Source organism: Cimex lectularius, unplaced genomic scaffold (genome assembly GCF_000648675.2).
Source record: "Cimex lectularius strain Harlan isolate CLEC.00 unplaced genomic scaffold, Clec_2.1 scaffold56, whole genome shotgun sequence".
Classification (NCBI taxonomy): domain Eukaryota; kingdom Metazoa; phylum Arthropoda; class Insecta; order Hemiptera; family Cimicidae; genus Cimex; species Cimex lectularius.
The window spans coordinates 830189-852259 of record NW_019394202.1 but is presented as its reverse complement, the minus strand read 5'-3'; the positions used below and the strand labels follow the sequence as shown (position 1 = coordinate 852259).

At 33.4% G+C, this 22071-nt stretch overlaps 1 protein-coding gene across 6 annotated transcripts in view; it reads right to left on the bottom strand.

Moving 5' to 3' along the window:
* Positions 1-18195, bottom strand: part of LOC106666618 (histone-arginine methyltransferase CARMER) — a 61813-nt gene extending 43618 nt beyond the window's left edge. For 4 of the 6 annotated variants that reach the window (XM_014393923.2, XM_014393925.2, XM_014393927.2 and 1 more), the window contains exon 1: positions 17877-18194. In XM_014393923.2, coding sequence (XP_014249409.1) covers positions 17877-18009 — 133 coding nt within the window. In that variant the 5' untranslated portion in view covers positions 18010-18194. Of the gene's footprint in view, positions 1-17876 lie in introns of all 6 variants that reach the window. The other 2 variants (XM_014393930.2, XM_014393929.2) reach the window with 1 other exon arrangement.
* Between the last annotated feature and the right edge of the window lie 3876 nt (positions 18196-22071).

The following is a 22071-nucleotide window of genomic DNA, read 5'->3' as shown; positions in this document are numbered from 1 at the left end:
ATGGTCGGTCCATGTCTGTGTACATTGACAGAATGAACCACCTTCTCAAGGCGTTTGACCGAAATTACAAGAGAAAAGCACAGCTTTTCAGGATAGAAAATCATTCAACATCTGTAGGAACAATGAGTAAATACATATATGATCGTGAGGTTTCTTCTAGAAGACTGCGGGGTTCTGGACCTGTAGTTGGGTACTTTCCGCTTGCCAGAATGAATAAAAGAACTCACAAGTACTGATTATGTAGTTTTGGTCTGCCTATGATCGCTGTTTTGGCTTGTCAGAATGAATGAAGGAATCCCACAAGTTCTGATTATAAAATTTTGGTCGTTTCCGACCATTTTGGTCTGTCAGAATGAATAAAGAAATTTCACAAATTCTGATTATATAGTTTTGGTCTGCCTATCATCGCTATTTTGGCTTGTCAGAATGAATGAAACTATCTCACAAGTTCTAACGATTTAATTGGAAGATTTGAAAAAATTATATTATTTTAACCTTGTGAGGTTCATACAGCAAGACGACACAATTAGTTTTATGACTCACTGCAATGACAGTTTCCGATCATTCTGGTCTGCCGAGCCTCTTTTTACTAACGGACTTTTGCCTTTTCACCATATTCATTGGTAGGTTTGTGTATTATTATATCAATCGTATATTATTATGTGAAAACGGCTGAAACCCTGTAACAACATCCTCGACCAGGAGATGACCCTTGCTACAGAAAGAACCAAGAGGAAGAAACCATTCCAACTATTATTTGATCCATTTTATATACAACTGAACACGATGCGGCAGAGCAAAACAGCAAGGATAGGAAGAAGATGTCCCAAAAAACCTGCATGCTTCGTCATGGCGTTGAAGCTGGACCAATCCAATAGACTGATTCAAATCATATTTCTGCACCAGAAAGAGAAAAGTGCAACAATAGGTAATGACAGAAGGTTAAAAGGACCAAGGATGTCAGTTAATCAAGATTACATGAATCCAACAAGACACTTTTTATCAAAAGAGAGATAAACCATCAAAATAATTTAAGTTTCTTTTCCAGCTAACCGTTTGATTATTTCTTAAACCAAAATCAAACAACTTACGAATCACTTGACATTTATACAATTGTTTACTTAACAGTTGTCTAAGAATTTTTCCTATTTACCTTAGAAGTTAAACTATCAAGAAAGAAAAACAATGAAAACTCCAGTTCACCTTCGTTAGGTGAAGAGTTTGTTGTCAAAATATGTTTCCTTGTTGACTTAATATTGTCTAAGAATTTTTTCTAGTTATCTCAGAAGCTAAGCCATCAAGAAAGAAAAACAATGAAAACTCCAGTTCACCTTCCTAAGGTGAAGAGATTGCTGGAAGACCTACCAAACATCAACTGCGAGTTGTTTTCTTGTTCTTTTTTTTGTCATCCTTAAATTAGACTTAGAAAGTCCCATTTTCCTGTAAGTTTATGAACAAACTTGGCAACATTGTAAAACAAGAACTGTGTGGATAGGCAAACCAAAATGATTAGAAATGACCAAGTTAAGGTTCTTCACCCCACTGACCGAACAGTTCAGTGAAGCTGATCAAAAACGAAGCACGTGTGATGAGTAAAATCATACAAACTTAAAATACACAGTGCATTTTTGTTGTTTCCTTGCGCTCAAGGCTAATGATAAATAATATATATATACCAGGAAAGTCATGGCCGAACATCCTTTCCCTTTGCCACCTGTTCATTAATTCTTTCTATACCGACTTCCTTCCCCACCCCTTCAAAATCCAACGTATATAAACATAAAACAGCAATATCTCACTGGCACTCTCAACACGACAGAATGGCACAATTACGCAGAAAACAAACACTTTTATGAGTAGAAATACTTTGATTGAATATTAATTTTTTTGCATTGTATAAATTCACTTTTTTCCACATCCTACATGTATTTGTTAAATGTAAACAATGTTTGTAAATCCCAGGCCCTGAAGATGATCTCAATAAAGATCGAAACGTTGGCACGATAAAGAAAATGTTTTTCTGAAAGGTACGTCACACCAGACCGCATCTCACGATTTCCGAATAATCGTATAATTATAACCGTTAAAGTGATTAAATCAAATTAAAAAGAAAAAAGTATAATATCATACAAATCATTACTGCAAGAACTCCTTCCAAACCAATTCATGATTCCTGTTACTTGAATTTATTTTGAAGAATTCGTTTAAAAAATCAAGGCGTTCCCAGGTAGAAAACACCGTTCTGATTACCTTATCTGCCTATACCTGCGAGTCGATGAACTCATGAGATAATTTCAAAAAGGATTTACGCGGTACCCTGTATAAATGGAAGGATGCTCATTAACCCTGTCGAAACTTGGCATTAAAAAGAGTGGCAACAATTTCAAAGGTGGCTTCTATCAGGTATATAGTTATTTATTTTATAAAACTATAAAAGAAGCAGGTAACGGATTCGAACAGGCCGCAGGTTGGCACAGGTTGAAACTGTAGTTTGTCTGTCGCCAAACGGGGTTTTCTCATTATTTCAACATAAAAACCATTGTTAAGTGATTTTCCTTGTTTAAATCAGAGGTATTATTTAAAAACGGAATTAGTTCTTACGGAACGTTCGGCTTCCCTCCGAGAATGTAAATGCAAAAGGAAAAACCCCAAACTTTTCCTATTGTCCCGTGAGAAAGGAAGAAGAAAATGGAATTCAAACAATTTCCTCCTGTTTAATTACGAGTTCTGTTACAATACGCCTGCTGGTAAATAAAAAAGGACCCGTTAATCTAATAATTTATAATTATTTGGGTTTAAAATCGAATCAACAAAAACATGTTTTGATAATAGCATAAAACTGCGGGAAAAAAACTAAATTGTTTCGTCGCCCTATTTTGTACAAACGATAAATCTTAAAATTGCGAAAAACAAGCAGTTCGGAATCTTTGAACCACTGCCAAGACGAGGTCGAGACCTGGCAGGAGGTTCGACGTCGAGGCAGATAAAATAATAACCACCACAATTGTCGTGGGAGGAGTAGGAAAAAAAAGAAGGTCGGGGTCAATTTATCTAAAAATTTTAAACCAACCGGTTAATACTCAAATAAACGCGCCTACACGGCAGGGTTTTTACTGTAAATAAATTCGCTAAAAAAGTACAAATAATAAAAACTAAAGATTTTCTCACCCAGCATATCAATTGAAGAAAATTTAACAGAATTTCTGTTTATTTTCTCAACAAAGTTTTTATTATTATTACTTTTTTGTTACTCGGGTTCGCAATAATAGAGATGAACCCTCGGGGTGTCGGTGGTTTGAAAAAAAAGCCCATTTGTAAATGTCAGTGACCCTGCTTTCCAACCCAGAATCCTTACCTTACAGTGATGAACGGCCTAAACCGTTGCGGCTATAGTTGCCCCATATATATATATATATATTATTTTATTTGTATTCTATACATATTCATACATGTTGCAAATGTGATAACAAAAGGTTTTTTCACAAGGTAACAACATTAACACTAATGCCAGCGCAGCACCCGAAGGACATGGCATGAGAAACCAGCCAATGCTGGCACTCACTGTGAGTGATGAAGGGGCAATGAGGTTTCCAGGAAATCGTCGAATAAGACGACGTGGAGGGTTCTCGGGATGGTATTGCTTAGAGCAGGCTCGAGCAGTAGGGTGGTCGAGACGTTGGCGTGAAATTTTTGGAATCGGGAACGGATCCGTTCGTTGACTAGGAATGTTGAGGTCATTGAGGATAGTTAGTACTTTGACGATTTATCTGAAGAGTTTTGATTGGAAGGATTGGATGCGATGGATGTTGGATAGCTAGGCAAAACACGACGTTCAATTCCGTATGTTTAATGTGGTCGCAGTAAAGTCTTTCATATGGTTAGTTTAGTTTTGACGGTCAAGAATGATTTCAGTCCTAGAAGTCTTCGTAGTTCTCCAAGTCTTCTGTTAAGGCACTTAAGTCGTGATTGGGGATTGCACGTCAGATTGCTGTCTAGTGTAGACATAAGTATTTGACATGAATGTAAATCGGTATGCACAAGACTGTTTTTTCAATTTGTAAACTGAGTACATTTTTCTTATTCAGACTTGTCCTAAACTTTTTGCACCCTTATTCGATAAGCTCAGGGTGTTCTTGGATGGCATGCGAGTTCGATGATGGTATGGGGTGTGTAGGTAGAAATTTATAAACTGTATAAAGGATCGGATAGAGAATTCTCCCTTGTCAGACGCCGGCTTGTACCTGTCTGACTTCCGAGAATTCGTTTCCTCATGTCACTCTGAAGCAGCGGCCGGTTAGACAGGATTTCAGGATAAGGTAATAAGGAGTGGGTCGGAAGAGTTTATGTTTATAAATGCCCAGAGCCGACCCTACCAAAAGCACGTGCTATACACCTAGGAACGCGCCCAGCAATACTCTGTTCTCTAGAGGATATAAGATGGTCTCACCAACTCTGAAACCTTGTTGGTAAAGGTGTGAGATTTGCGATTTTTTTAATAACACTCACGATATCTCAAGGTAAGTAGTCTCCTTAGCTCTTAAATTAATTGAATTTTCTTGTGTTTCAAAACTCTTTTAATAAAATTATGAAGCATATGACTCAACACTCTTAATCCATTTATAACGGAAGTTTCCTTAGATTATTTATGACTCGGCAGTGGATCATGACTAACAGCGATTTTTTTTAAATACCAGCAACTTTCTAGCGTTGTTTATTTAATAAAAAGACAATACATTGTTTGTAATGGATGAAAGGAGAAAAATTACAAGGGAACAATATAAAAAATTGAAAAAAATCGCTAGCAAAATGATAACATGCAAGATTGTTGAAAATTCCGTTCTTTTTGGATTTATTGTAAGATATAAAAATAAAATATAAATAAAACAATAAATTAATTTAATTAAGTACACAAAATGAAGTACATTCGTGTTAAATTAATTCAGACTTAAAAAGGGAACAAGCCAGGCTGATGTGATTAGCAAGAGAACCAGGTCTGCAGGTTTGAAATTTGGCGAATACAAACGGGAGCATGTTCACTTTGTTGTGCCGACTCTTCCAGCGACGCAAATCCAAAGAAAAACGCCGACTGGCAGTTTTCTAGAACCGCAAAAAGCCCAAGATTTATGATTCAATTTTGTAGGGAGGACTTCGGGAAATGCCATCACGTAGCAGGGCCTCGAGGGCCTCTTACCCGGTCTAAACGAGGACGATTACGTTCTTCACTTTTATACGAGCCCCCAACAACCAGGAACCCCCTTTGTGATTTTTTCGTATGGGTTTTAACTGCAGCCGCGAAATATGTTAAAAGATGCAACAATGGGTTTGGATCCTATCGAAACTAGATCGTGGAAGCTGGGTCTTCAATTTAAGTGCACCCGACTTTTTGAATGACAATCAATCGGTCAGAGTAAAAGCTGCCTTGCTATACGCAAGCTGTTCAATAAAAAAACTGATCTCTATTCGACCAAAGGAATAATGGTCCTTCTCTGTATATCTAGTGTCACCGGATAGACAGAAAAAATTAACTAAATTTAAATAAACTAAATCTTTCTCTTAAACTGCACTAACATTTCTTTACCTCGCCTGTTCGGCTTTTCGCCATCTTCAGTGGTATTTTTTATGTTTTATTGTGTTTGCCAAATAATTTTGTTGGGAGACAACTTCTAAGTTGTTGAGGTATGCTGGGTAAGCGACCAGTAGTTTGGTCGTTTCTAATCATCCCTGTCTTCTTTACCTCGCCTGTTCGGCTTTTCGCCATCTTCAGTGGTATTTTTTATTGTGTTCTCCCTTAAAATTTGGCAAATAATTTTGTTGGGAATACCTTATTGAGGTATGATGGGTGAGAGACCAATAGTTTGGTCGTTTCTAATCGTCCCAGTCTTCTTTACCTCGTCTGTTTTGGTCTGTCAGACGCAATTCAGCATTTCGTCATCTTCGGTGGTATTTTTTATGTTTTATTGTGTTGTCCCTTAAACCACTATTCGGCTTTTCGCCATCTTCAGTGGTATTTTTTATGTTTTATTGTGTTTGCCAAATAATTTTGTTGGGAGACACCTTCTTGAGTTCTTGAGGTATGCTGGGTTAGCGACCAGTAGTTTGGTCGTTTATAATCGCCCCAGTCTTCATTACTTCGCCTGTTTTGGTCTGCCAGAAGCAATTCGGCATTTCGTCATTTTTAGTGGTGTTATTTAAAGCTTTACTGTGTTCACCTTTAAAACCTTGGGAAATATTTTTTTAGTGAGGTTTCCTCCTGTGGTCCTCGGGGTGATAACTCCCATAGTCCCTTGATGTTTTTTGTCAGACCGGCGCGTTTCTGAATTTCGCCATCTTCACTGTTTAATTTATGTTGAATGTGTTATGTTTATATATTTCTAAAATTATTTTTCGTCCTTTTTGTAGGTTGTATAGTATTTTGTTTCAGGCTAGTTTGTATTGTCGATGGTTCGTGGTTGTCTACAACTACAAAAAATCTAAACTCATAAAATCTCAACGCTGAAGATGGCGAAATGCCGAAACGCGTCTGACTGGCAAAACTCAGCGGGATAGCAGACCAAGATGTTAAATAACAATAAAACTATTAACGGAAATAATTAGCAAACGTAATATGACCGAGAGATTTATTCTTGGTGTCTCCTGGGCAATTAATCTATGTGTGGTCGTTTCCCATCATTCTGGTCTCACTATCTACGCCAGGCCCATCAGACTCTTTTCACCATGTTCCCCTTCTTTTTTTTGTAAATTGCGTCCTTCTTAAGACCAAGAAATAGTGTTTTTTTCTGTCTCCTAGGCCAAACTTATGAAAACAAGCGGGCCAACTAAGACAAACAGAGATATTTTTGTATTTAAATCATTCCAACGTTTATACTGAAGTTATGAACTGAAACATGACCAATAATTTTAAACAAAAACCCACTGAACAAAGTAGAAACGCGTCCCACAAACCAAACCATCGAAAACAGACATACCAGAATGAACAAATTAGCAAACTAGCAACTGTCCGAACATACGTTTTATATTCAAATCCTTTCTAAATGTGCACAATTACAGCCAACATGTTAACTTTCTTTTCAGCCACTTTACTACAAACGAATATATAGATTTTTAAAGTCAATCAGTAATAAAGAATTTGCAATATTATTTATGATAAAAAATTTTCTTACAATACAAATGTCCTAATGACATTGCATTTTGCATGTTTTATTATTTTGTTTTGGCTTTCATCCGGCAGGAATACCGGACAGGACCTATTTCCCTGGAAGGTTTTAATGAGAAAACTTTTCAAGAAGTCATTTGTCATTGTCAAAAGTATTGAACATTTATGTTCCAAATTTAATTTCCTTTTTTTATAGTTGTAATAATTATAACGAACGGTTGTCATAGCAATATATAATGCACGATGCACTTAGCAATATATAATATACAATGTGATACATTTTTTTTAACACGGCACTAGCACACACTTGCAACAATGCCATGAGAAACCCGCCAATGCTGACACTTAATGAAATGGATTAAGGGGCAGGAGGTCTCGAGGCCATTGTAAACGAGGCGAATGTTAAGGTCGTTGCGGATAGTGAGGTTAGTGACCTAGTAAGGAGCAAATTGACTGAGGTCTTTTGATTGGAAGGATTGGATTTGCCGGATGTTGTATGGCTTGGCAGAACCCCCCACAGTTCCACCTCCACATGTCCAAAATCGCAGTAAAGCCTTGTGCACGGTAAGTTAATACGGATTTCGGTCCAAGACGTCTTCGTAGTCCTCCAACTCGAGTTAGAGGACATAATTACGGTCCGTATACGTGGGGATGATGGTATTGGGGTGTGCGGGTAGCGAAACGGTATAAATGTTAAAGAGTATGGGGCCAAAATTGAACCCTTGTGGGACTATCACTTTGAAGCAGCGGTCGGTTAGATAAGGTAATAAGGAGTGAGTGGGAAGCGTTTAAGTTTATAAATGCCCAGAGCCGACCCTATCAAAAGACTGGCTACATCTAGGAACACACCCAACTCTCCTGAGATGAGGTGGTCTCACCAACTGAAAACGTGTTGTAAACGTGTGATTTGCAATTTTTTTTTAAATAACAGTCACGATATTTCAATGTAAGCAGTGTCTTTAGCTCTCTGTTTAAATTAATTGAACTCTCTTGTGTTTCTGAATGCATCCAAAACGTGTTTTTTTTCGTGGCCCTGCTGCTGAGTATAATCATTTCTCCCTGTACAGTCAAATCTTTTTATGTATTACATTAAAGAAAAAGGCGAATATGTTTATCAAGTTTGAGTTACCCTAAGATGATCTAATATTCATATACGCCACACTCGAATAACTATAATTATGAACCCCTGTAAGCGTGTAATGGAAATTATTATTTTTAATGGGGTTGAGATAGGAAGTTAGGTGTCCGAGTGGATCGAGGTCACGATAGCTCAGGTAGTAGAGCAGCGGTGTATCTAGCCGAAGATCGTTGGTTCGAATACTGCCCGTGACACTGAATTTTTTATCTCAACTAAAAACCTTAATTAATTGGTCAAGCGGACCACGAAAACTAGTGAATTTTTTTAATTTCCTCCTTTTCGATCGTCGATTTTAAATTAAAAGGAAGTATATTTTCATCTTCTTTTTTAAAAATATATCAACGCTTCGATTTCTATTAAAAAATTTAATATTACTCACAAATAACCGACCATTGAGACAAATTGTAAACTTCAGCCGTTATAATTTATTTATTTTGTGTTCTTGTGCATTTTGATGAGTTTAAACTTGTGGGCGTGCCAGGATTATTTTTAGGAAGAGTTTCGGTTTAATGGAGTACAAAGGAGGGAGAGAGATTTATTTACTTCTTTCAGTTAATTAATCTTTTTATGTAAGGTCTTGGTTGAAATGAAAAAGTTAGTGTCACGAGCGGGATTCGAACCCACGACCTTCGGCTATTCGAACCTATTATTGGGTTCGAATCCCGCTCGTGACACTAACTTTTTCATTTCAACCAAGACCTTACATAAAAAGATTAATTATATAGAAAGTTCAGTATCAAGGTACTCTCACAAAAATTTTGCTCAGTACTGTTTTAATATTTTTCTTAATAATGGATACCTATGCATCTCCCCTAGTTTTTTTTTTAACCATCTTTATCGTAAGACTGGAAGTTTAGTTCCTGTTTTAAAACAGTTTGTCCAGAATTTCTCACTTTCTGTGAGATTTTCTCCCACAAAAATTTTATTTTGTTCTTTTTTAAATTTTTTGTTAATTAGCGGTACCTGTATTACTTTAGTGGTTTCTTTTTGGAATCCTCTTTCCAAAAACAATAAGCTGTCCGTTTTTTCAACCGTTTGTCCAGAATTTCTCACTTTCTGACCACCCGTGTTACTAAAACTGTCGCCTTAAATGTTTTTTGCTGGGTTTATTTTAGCTTAGAAATTTTCCATAGGGACATGAACTGTTTCAACAAGGAAAAAAAATGGTGCATCGAGGAAAAATAAAAGATCCAATTGAGTATTTTCCACAAGGAAAGGGAATTTATGTATTGTAGTACTACGTTGAGCTATTCTTAGATTGGTTAACTTCTTAAAAGCCTACAAAATACAAAAATGGCATCTATGGCATGTTTCATGATGATGGAAAAATTGATGAAGAAACTTGTCATCAAAGTTAACAATTTGGTTACATTTTAAAACATGACAATGAAATCAACTTATTCAGTCTCCAGAGAGTGTTCTAGGCCCTTGGCGATATTATTTATTGCCTCCAGGTATTTTTTTTTCATACAAAGCCCTCCTCAGATTGTAAACATATCTGAGAATATTTACAGAAGCATCATAGTGGAGAACATCGAAGAAAGGTACAATCGAGAAAGATGACAGACCCAAATCGAAAACGGTTAAGTTATTCAACCGTTTCATCAGGATGCCCTGTATGGAGGGTATGAACAACAGATACTTTCTGCACCCTACCTTTGATTGTACAGGCAATTGCATGGGTTGGTGTGTTGCACAAAGAAAAAGGTGCAATGGCAAAGTGTAGGGTGGGAAAGGAATTGAAAATTGTAAGGTGATGCCAATCGAGAGAAAATCATTTTCGCAGCGGCCTGATCAAAACTGCATTTAAATGATGAAGAATGACAGAAAAATAAAATAGAAATACCAAGGTCGGACGAGGAAAATAAAACGAAAAAATCAGCTTCCATTTTTCCTGGCAACCCCGCAACCTCGGTTTTTGTCATTTGACCGCAGGTCTTTCCATGGCCACTTGTTTTATTTATTTATTTTAAATATTTCCAGGCGTACAACTTCAAAAAATGGTAGTTAACAATCCGCATCACCTACACAACAATAAAACAAGATAAAAATCAACCTAAAATACCCTCATACTGACCCTTAGCGCCGGATTTTAATAAGGATGCAACTTTATGACTCAGGTTCGCATAATTTAAAATTACACATTCCATCCGTACTTTCATTTTATGATCGGTATGGAAAACTGATCAAAATTTGACCAACAATTGAATCTTCTTTTTATTTTAAAAATAAAACCGATTAAAACATGTGTATGTGTATGTGTATGTATGTNGAGTGAGAGAGAGAGAGTGAGAGAGAGAGAGATCAACCAAAGTACAACAAAAAATATTCAACTATTGAAAGTTCATAAATATTTCCCTCATATAATAATTTTCTTTGTCCTATGTGAGAGTTGGTGAAACAGCGTTTAAAAACAATACAAAACTGGTGGTGGAAAATAAAGGAAGTTCCCATTGAAAAGTAATATAAGTCATTACTATGCAATTAAATTACGACCAAATAAACTGTAATTAAGATGGACTAAATTGTACAATGAAACATCTAACTGTCCCCCAATATAATAATAGGACTATATAAGCACTAAGGAGAATTTTAAAAATAAATAATTGAAAAGAGATAAAGTTGTTAACAAAACACAAGCATGTCATTCTTGAACTTCTCCCTCAGTATATAAAATATTTTTGGTGCCACATAGCTTTACAACCCTCCTTTAACATTAACATAAAAACCTCTACCAAAATTAACAATTAAAATACATGGTCATTTTACATACCTAAAACAACTAGATATAAGATACATAACAAATGTATTATTACTAGTACTATTAGACACATATGTAACAAATAAAATATTCTGGGACACAGGAATGAAAATTTGGTTTGAAAAACAGCAAAATAAAAGGTCAAACCCTGTTTAAAAATAATAAGAGCTTTTCAATTTACTAGAAAAGACTGAGGCAAGACACATCCTAACATATTGCTAGTGGGAATTTGATGTTAAATAAGATAATAAGATTAAAAAAGATAATTAATTAAGATTAGGATTAATTTAACTAAAGAGAAGTAGATCTTAATGTAAATTATTTATTTTATTAACTAATAGCTGTATAAACACAAGATACTTAAGAGGAAGCCAAGGAAGCTTCTGAAGCTCAAACTTACAACTCACACTTCCTATCATCCACATTCATCATCAATATGTTGTACTGTAAATAAACAAGCAAATCAAAAAATCCTATTTCATTTCAATCATTCCTGTTTGGAATAATTATAAGTGGAGAGAGGGATAAAGGTAGCCAACCAAAAACATATATATACAGAAAAAAAACTTTTCTTTCGCACAAAAGACTCAAAATAATCTAGAGACTTAAATAGTAAAAATTAAATTATTATGGTCAATTTTCTAAGCATAACGACTCAACATTTGATATTGACAATGATCTTGCAAAACTAATACAAGCGAGCTTGAACCGCAGACCCCTTACGGTGGCGATGGTTTTGCAAATATTGCACGGATAGTGACCAATTAAACTTACATCTTAAAATTGGAAGAAATAAACTTGATGAATGAATCTCCCACTTTGAACAATGGGCTCACCTTGAATCCCATTATCTCCAATGATGAAATAATGAACATATTTATCACATAATAAATTATACGCAAATATTTTAAACAATCTGTGTTAAAAAAATCAATATATCTACATATCTTTTTTCATTATCAGATTTGCTTATTATTATCTAACAGAGCTATATGATAAATTCTAAGTTATACAAAAAGCAGTCGAAAGATTGCAGTAAACCGATAAACTTAATTGATAAAATTTAATTTTAGAAGTGTAGACGGGAAAAGTTATTTGTGTACAAATCTCATTGGTTTGAATGAAAGTTTAATATGTACACTAACATCATCCAACTAAACGTTACCATATTTACCTCTGTACACAGATGTTAACTACATTACAGACTTGCAATATTATTGGACATTTAAAAAAAAATCTATTAAACCAAGACAAATTATTATAATTGTAAGTTTCAAAAATTAATACTGGCAGGCTGTGTAAAGTAAGCTCTTCAAAATAGGACCCAGATTCCATGGTTTAATGGAAATTCAAACCAATTTGAAGAGCCTGTAGTAACAATCAGCCCCCTTTATACTCTGCTCGACTGAACTGAAGAAAAATATCTATTAAAATTCATTTTTCATGAGAAAAACTAAAAGCTATACTCAAGATTAAACAATGGCTTTAAAATGAACTAATTCATATTGGTGTTACATATTTCTACAGAATAATTAATGTTTGAGAATAATTCTTCTAATAATATTCTTATTTAAGATTAAAAAGGAACTAATTGTTAGCTAAAAATAAAGAAAGAAGTAAATAAAGATAATATTTTTAAAAAAATGGAAGGAAACAATTATGCAATAAAAAAAAATTGTTAAAGTAAAAATTTGGCCCACTTAGACCTACTATCAATAAAAAAAATTCAGGATAGGCAGACCAGGATGATAGGTAACTATCAAACAATAAAAAACATTCACCCTTCTTCCATGACAAAAAATAAATTAATAAAAAATTAAAATAATTATTTAATTGATTTAGGCTCCATGATAAGTATGAAATTATTTTTGTATAAAATGATACAAATAAGGGGAAAATAAATAAAAAGTAAGATTACGAAGACATAAAATGAAAGGGAGCACACATAGGGTATTTTATCGTTTATTTTTGCATAATTAGTCGGCATGTGTGAAACATATATAGCTTAACAATTTACAATGAAAACTAAGTCATAATAATTTAAATCGTCACAATTAAATCCATTGAAGATAAATTAAAAACTAACTAATCCATTAATTAAAAGGCAAATAGCAAATATCTTGTTATATTACACGTTTGATTCGGATGACCCCGAACTCTTTGGCTCTATTGCAGAATTAAAATCATGATAGGAAATGTTTAAAATCACAACTACACAGATAATCTCAATTCTTCAATGTTGGAGGTCCTTATAAAAAAGTTTAAATAAAAATTTCGAACATAATAAGGATGCAAGGCACATTTCCAGGGAAATAAGTTATTCGAAAGATCATTTAACATCCAATCCTAGGAGAATGTAGGGTTGTCTTTTTTTTTGTTTAACAATCTGAACAACAATGAAGAAATTGTGCAAAGTTGACGGTGGGTGTCAGCTTGTCTGTGAACACATGTTGAACTTGACACTGGATTTTCAAGTTATTCGAACGTGTTTCAACTTTGTGCCGTCATCAGTATAGATGTATGTGCCAGTTTAAACTTTGAAAAGACATGTTCTATAAGTTACATTCTGTTCAATAAAAGTAAACCGAAAAGAAAAACAAAAATCTTGTTACATCAGACTAATATAATTTGTGATAAAATATAAATAGCTAAATATCAAAGAAATAAACAAATAGTGATTTTTTAATAATAAATATCTGCTTTATCATTCAACAAATAACAGATTAGTATCGCATTGTAATNTTGGTCATCACTGCCCAACCCACCGAGATTTAAGCAAAATTAAATCTTACTGAGCCTAAATCAGTGGTTAATAAGTAATAAAAGAAGAATAAATATCCAAGAGATTGAACATACAACAGTAAATAAATGTAATAGACAAGAGTCCGACTAGGCCACGGTTATGCCAAAGCATCACAAGCTTTTCCGCCCCAATGAATTATTCAGACTATATCAAAAACTCAAAAAAATCCAATTTAACAGCATTGATAGTTTGGAAACAATTAATAAATACGGACTAGGAATGAGAAACAATACAAAACTGGTGGTGGAAAATAAAGAAAGTTCCCATTGAGAAGTAATATGTCATTACTATGCAATTAAATTACGACCAAATAAACTGTAATTAAGATGGACTAAATTGTACAATGAAACATCTAACTGTCCCCCAATATAATAATAGGACTATATAAGCACTAAGGAGAATTTTAAAAATAAATAATTGAAAAGAGATAAAGTTGTTAACAAAACACAAGCATGTCATTCTTGAACTTCTCCCTCAGCATAAAAAATATTTTTGGTGCCACATGGCTTTACTCATAGAAAACAATATTCTAAATTTTAAAGCAGTATGTGAAACAAATGCAGTCAGACCACAAAATCTGACTACTTGATTTTCAAACAAACAGATTACAAAACATGCAATAGCATAAAGATATTTTTATAGAAATACATCAATTTAATTTTAAATAAATTCAAAAATTAATAATACTAGTAAAATTAAATAAATTTTAAATAGCTAAGGTCGTGGGTTCGAATCCCGCTCGTGGCACTAACTTTTTCATTTCAACCAAGACCTTACATAAAAAGAATAATTAATTGAAAGAAGTGATTTGGTCAATCAGACCACTAAACATAATAGATTTTAAATAAAATTGAGTCTTGTATGGTCTAAGTTGGATACAAAAAAAAACTTGATCAAATAAATACTTGATTACCAAACTTACAAATTGGAACAATAAGCAACCATGTATGAACTATTTTTACAGTAATAAATCCTAGATAATTAAATAATATTGAGACTAATAAAAATCAGAACAAATGAAACCCAAGTACAGTTGCAATATCTATCAGATCAGACCAAAATGATAAATTGTGGAACAATGTAAGATCATGTGGTCTAGCTAGTCAAGCAAATCGAAGTTAAATCTTGCAAAATTAAGTCTCATGAAGTCAAAATTTAATAACAAATAATAATCAAATGAACCTCAACACAGTTACAGAAGCCAATATGTCAACTTGATCACCAAACGAACAATATATTAGAACAGCATACTGTCATGTATAGATATTTTAAAAGAAGTACATCAAAGACAGATTGAGCAAAAGTAAGAAATATAAAGTTCAAGTTGACTAACAAATATGTAATGAATAAAATGAATGTGAAGATAGTTGCAAAAAGCAAATATGCTTACATGATCACCAAACGTACTACATTAGAACAGCATACAATCATGTATAGGGACTTTAAGAATTTTTTTGTTAAATTGGGCAAAATTAAATAGCATAAAGTCTAAGTTTAATAACAAATAATAAATAAAGTAATTCTGAGGACAGTTACAGAAAGCAAATATAGTAGATTAGAATGGCACATAATCATATATAGTTATTTTAAAAGAAGGAAATCAAAATCAGATAGAAGAAAATTAATTACTGTAAAGTGTAAGTTTAATAACAAAAAATTGATAAAATGAACCTGAACACAATTGCAGAAACAAATGTCTACCACATGATTACCAAACGAATAGCACACTAGAACAACATCATGTACAGATACTTTAAGATAAGAATATGACAGTTAAATTTAACAAAATTATGTAGCATAAAGTCAAATAATAATAAATTGAACTGCAAACACAAAATTGTCTCGTAAAGTACATACATACAATACATCAACTAGTGCCGGCCCAACATTTAGTATGTATAGATATGTTAAGGAAAGCCTTAACCTAAGCCAAAGGTAAGTATCAGATAGACTAAGTATAATAACAAATTAAATCTGAGGGGAAAAAAACAAATATGACAACTTGATCAGCAAACGTATAGAACATTGAAATAGCATACGATTATGTATAGATATTTTAAGAAAAACAAATCAAAGTCAATCGGGCAAAACTCTCATAAAGTCTACATTTAAGGACAAATAATTAATAAAGTGATACTGAGAACATTTACAAAAAACAGTGTCTACTCTTACTGAATATAAATGACTACTTGATCAACAAACGTACAGTACATACGAAGGGTATAAATCATGTATGGATATTTTAAGAGAAGCAAATCAAAATCGGATAGAACAAAATTAAGTCTCATAGTTAAGTCCAAGTTTAATAACAAATGATGAATTAAATCTGAGGAAAGTTAGGAAAAGCAAATATGCCAATTAGATAACCAAATGTATACAACATTGGAACGACATACAATTATGTATAGATATTTTAAGACAATCAAATCAAAACCAGACTGAGCAAAATTAAGTCTTATAAAATCTAAGTTAAAGGGCAAATAATTAATAAAATGATACTGAGAACATTTTCAAAAACCAGTGTGTCCACTCTTACTTAATATAAATGATTACTTGATCAACAAACGCATTGAACGTTGGAACATAGAATCATGTATAGACATTTTAAGTGAAGCAAATCAAAATGAGATCGAGCAAAATTAAGTATCATAAAGTCCAAGTTTAATAGCAAATAGTGAATTATATATGAGGACAAAAAACGAATATTCCAACATAATCAGAAAGTGTATACAACATTGGAATGACATACAATTATGTATAGATATTTTAAGAGAAACAAATCAAAATCAGATTGAGCAAAATTAAGTATCATAAAGTCCAAGTTTCATAACAAATATTGAATTCTATCTGAGGACAGTTGGAAAAAGCAAATATGACAATTAGATAACCAAACATATATAACATCGAAACGTCTTACAATCATGTATAGGTATTTTAAGAGAAGCAAAGATATCTAAAGAATTTTGTCTCATTTAGTTCATTACGAAGGAAAAATATGGAAATTAAATTACAATCATTATAAATAAATGAGGGTGATTAAATAAATAAAAAATTGCCAGCAATAACATATACAAAAAGAATGTTATAATGAATGGTTTACTGGGACTTTTTGTTATGTTAAAGGGGTTTAGAATTATGAATTTATCTAAACTCGTGTTATTTATACAACATAATGGCTGTTAGATTGGGTAGAAATTAATAAACTACTCAACACAGCTGTTACAAGACAAAAAAAAAGCCTTACTGAAAAAGAATGGGGCGTAGTTCGAAACGTGAATATTTTTCAAATAAATTTTGTATTTTATAAGAAATTATAGGACAAAATGAAATCGGCATAATGCGATATTTAGTCAGTTGTTATTTAGCACTTGTCTGAAGAACCGAATTGGTTTGAGGTTGGATGCAAATACAAGAACCGGTCTAAATTATCAATTAAAAGATTCTTTTGTCCTATTCGTGAAAGAGTGAAAGTTTCGAAGGGGGAAAAAAAAGAATAAAAGTGGGATAAATTAAAAGGAAAGGGCCATCTCTTTAAACCCCAGTGGAATAATTAATTAAGCCAACGTCCTTGGGATGGGAGGAGAGGATGAAAAATCGGATCGGGGGAAAATAAAGAGGATGCAGAAAAATATAAGGATTTTATATGGCAGATGGGAAAAGGGATGGCTTTTTTTGTGTGTGTATTTGCATGCAAAGCATTTGGGTTCTCACGAGGGGGCACGTGCGAAGCCCGCTTGCCGACGCTCAGGGGGTGAAAGGAAAGGCGGAAAAGCCGTGGATTTCCTTTGTTTCCCTTGAAAGAGACGCGTTTTCCACCCAGGGGCGAGGAAACGGTTCAGTTTACAAACAACGCACTTTAAACGGGAAAATTTCCGTTGAAACGGGAGAGGGGAAATGCGAACGGGATCCTTTGTTTACAACGGACGGAAATCGACGGTTCGAAAATTAAAAAAAAAAAGATCGAGGCTGAAAGGAGGCCGGCTTCCGTCCGGTGATGTATTTGGGTTCAAAATCGGCTTACCTTTCTTGAGCTTGGCGCTGAATCCCTGGGGGTCGTAATCGACGGTGAGCGTGACCGGGCTGTCGAATTTGGGCACCATCTCGCCGTTTGTTCCGGCTTTGGAGACGAAGACCGGGCTGAAGACGCGGGCCATGTCAGCTCGCCGTTCCTGTCCGGAGAAGTGCGTGTCGAAAAGTGCGTGTCGTCGAGGCTGTGGACGAGTTTCGTGGCGGCTGGCGGTTCACCGTTCTCACCTCCCGATCAGAGTCCCTTACGTTCGGGGGAAGCCTTGAGAGCCATGGGGGAATCAACTGACTAACAACCAAACCGTCAGCCTGGCGAATGCTAACCCCAGCACAAGTTTGCAACGCCAACCCAAATGAATTTCCCCGTTTTTCCCTTTCTCTACACATTTTTATTCTTTTTCATATTTTTCTTCTGCAAAAATAGTGTCTTAACTTAAAAAAATTAAAATGATAAAATTTGTTGATGATTGTCATCTTCTTGAAGAAGACTTGCATCTTTTCAATCTCTTTTTTCTTTTCTATTTAATAATTTAATTAATTCACTAATTTCGTTTCGTTTAAATTCATCTCAACTAAAAACCTTAATTAATTGTAAATTAATAATTTAATCCATAGTGGATCGTAGCTCAAGTGCTTAAAGCAGCGGCGTATTGAGCCGAATGTCATGGGTTCGAATCCCCCTCGTGACACTAATTTTTCATCTTAACCAAAAACCTTATATTAAAATAATAATTGAATTAATAATTTAAATTTAAATCTTGAAAAATACTCCTCAATATCCATCTTACGTACTAAATTTGCAATCAATCATTTTAATTTTATCATTTATGGTTACTGGCAGGGAACCCTAAGAATATGGGAGTAACACAAGGTTCCCATCCAAGCCCACTCATATTTTTAATATATTGTAATGTTCTTATATTTTGGAAGATTTCCATTTACTGATATTTGCTGACGACTTGAAATTAATTTGATTCAATTCATAGCTCTGTCAAGTTTTTATTATTCACACAAAATTTTTCAATCTCTTTCTGCTTCTCTACTTAATAATTCAATCCACAGTGGATCGAAGTCACGATAGTTCAAGTGGTTAGAGCAGCTGGGTATTGAGCTGAATGTCATGGGTTTGAATCCCACTTGTGGCACTAATTTTTCATCTCAACCAAAAATCTTAGTTAAAAAGAATAATTGAATTAATCATTTACATTTTTTAAATTTAAATCTTGAAAAATACTCTTCAGTATCAATCTTACATACTAAATTTGCAATTAATCATTTTAATTATAACATTTATGGGTCATACAATAATACTGTACATAAATGTACTGGCAGAGACTCTAATAATCTAGGAGTAATACAAGGTTCCCATCCAAGCCCTCTCAAATTTTTAATCTTTTGTAATGTTCTTATATTTTGGATGATTTCCATATCCTGATATTTGCTGACGATTTGAAATTAATTTGATTCAATTCTACAACCTGTCAATTTTTTATTATTCACACAAAATTAGATAATCTAGCAAATTGTAAAGCAAACCTACTTAGAATAATATCTCCAAAAATTCACTTTTTACAATCAGCAGATCTCTTAATAGGATTTTTTACCATCACAAATGGATTGATTCATATTTCTCAGTCAGGGAACGTGTAAGAATGGTTCTTTGTGCTGGCTCTGTCAAATCTATTTAGGTTAAATATCTCAGTAAATTCTCTTTTTAAAATCAGCAAGTCTTTAAATAGGATTGTTTTTACCATCATAAACAGATTGATTCACACATGCCTGGCAGAGTCCTTGTGAATTTGAACCTCTGGGGTACAACAAGGTTCCCATCTAACCTCTCAAATTTGAAAACAAATCTGTTTTGGGTTAATGACTCAATGTACTCTCTTATTAAAATCAGTAAGTCTTCAAAAAAATTTTGTACCAATGTAAATTAATATTCCTAATATATCTTCTATCTCAGTATCTTTCTATTATTTAAATAGGAATGTTTTACCAATGTAAATGAATTGATCATATTTCTCTGCCAGGGAACATGTAAGAATTACTATATAAGTTATTTGTGAATCTGAACTACACTACCACATGGTTCCTATCTAACATCTCTCCTATTTTAATCTGTACTAATGATCTTATATTTTGCAAGATTTCAACAGCCTGATGTTAGGTGACGATTTGAAACTAATTCCATCGAATTCTTTTATTATTGAAACAAAATTTATATAACCTAGTAAATTTTAAAGCAAATCTATTTAGGATAATCTCTCAATATACGTTCTTTTTACAATAAGCAGGTCTTTAAATAGTATTTTTTACCAATATGAATGGATTGATTCACACTTGTCTGGCAGGTAACTTGTGCAAATGGTTCTTTGTGAATCTGAACCTCTGGATACCACAGGTTCCTACCTAAGCCTTCTTCCATTTTTTCACATATATTTAAGATCTTTAATTTCTTATTGTGTCCACATAGTGATAATTGTTGATGATTTGAAACTATTCCAACAATTTATAGCTCTGTAAATTTTTTTATTATTGCACGAAAATTTAGAAACCTATCAAGTTGTAAAGCGAATCTACTTAAATTAACTGTCTCGATATATTCTCTTTTTACAATATGTAGGTCTTTAAATAGTATTTATTTACTAATTTACTAACACTTTTCTGGCAGGGAGCTTGTAAGAATGAGTCCTTCTGAATCTGAATCTCAGGGGTACGGCAAGAGTCCCAACTAAGCTCTCTTCTATATTTCATATATAATGGTTTTCATTGTATTCATACTGTGATGTTTGTTGACAATTTGAAACTATTTTATCAAATTCCTAGCTCTGTAATTTTTTTTATTATTGCAAGAAAATTGAGATAACCTAGCAAGTTGTAAAGCAAATCTACTTAAATTTTTGATATATTCTCTTTTTACAATCAGCAGGTCTTTAAATATAATTTTTTTTTACCAATATAACTGGATTGACCCACACTTGTCTGCCAGGGAATTTGTAAGATGGGTCCTTGTGAATCTGAACCTCTGGGGTACCACAAGGTTCCCATCTAAGCCCTCTTCTATTTTTTTTACATATATTAATGATATTATATTTTGTAAGATTTGCATAGCTTGGAGTTTGCCGACAATGTGAAATTAACACCATTCAATTCATATCTTTTTTAATTTTTTATTGTTGGGAGAAAATTCAGTTAACCTGGCAAGTTGTAAAGCAAATCTATTTAGGTTAAATGTCTCAATATATTCTCTTTTTACAATAAGCAGGTCTTTAAATAGGATTTTGTTACCATTATTGATTCATATTTCTCTGCCACAGAACTTGTAAGAATCGTTCTTTGTGAATCCTAAGCCTCTGTGCTACCACATAGTTCCTCTCCTATTTTTAATCTATATTAATGTTCTTGTATTTTGCGAAATTTCCATATCCTGATGTTTGCTGGTGATTTGAAACTAATTCCATTCATTTCATAGCTCTGTCAATTTTTTAATTATTGAAACATAATTTAGATAACCTAACAAGTTGTGTACACCAAATATATACATATTTATTTAACAGGCAGCCACAACCTTTTTTAATATGCGCAAAATATGGAATAGTAGCAGTTTACAAGTAAACTGCAATTTACAATAAAATAATATAGTAGAAAATATGCAACAAGTAGAAAAGTGCATTTATAAAATTTAAAGAAATAATAATTGAAATAATAACATAATAATATAAAATATAATATGGCAAACTAGAGGGAAAATTTGAATGGTTGTAGGTTGAGATGAGGAGTTGGTGTCTGAGGGGATCGAAGTCACGTTAGCTCAAGTGGTTAGAGCTGCGGCATATTGAGCCAAAGGTCGTGGGTTCGAATCCCGCTTGTGACACTAATTTTTCATCTCAACCAGAAACTTTAGATAAAAAGAATAACTAATTGGAATAAAACATAATACTATATGAAAATAATCAAATTATTTTGATAAAAGTAATAATAAATAAATAAATATCACATTAATACAATAAAATACTAGAATATAACTAGGGATATGTGGATGTAAAATATATAATGACTAGAATATAGGGAAAGGTAGTGAAGGTAGTGAGTGGCTAGAGGATAAGTTTTTAAAGAATTTCTGAACTGGTTGAGATAATTGTTAAAGAAGTCGATATTATTGTGGATTTTGTTTCCAAGTCTCTAGTCTA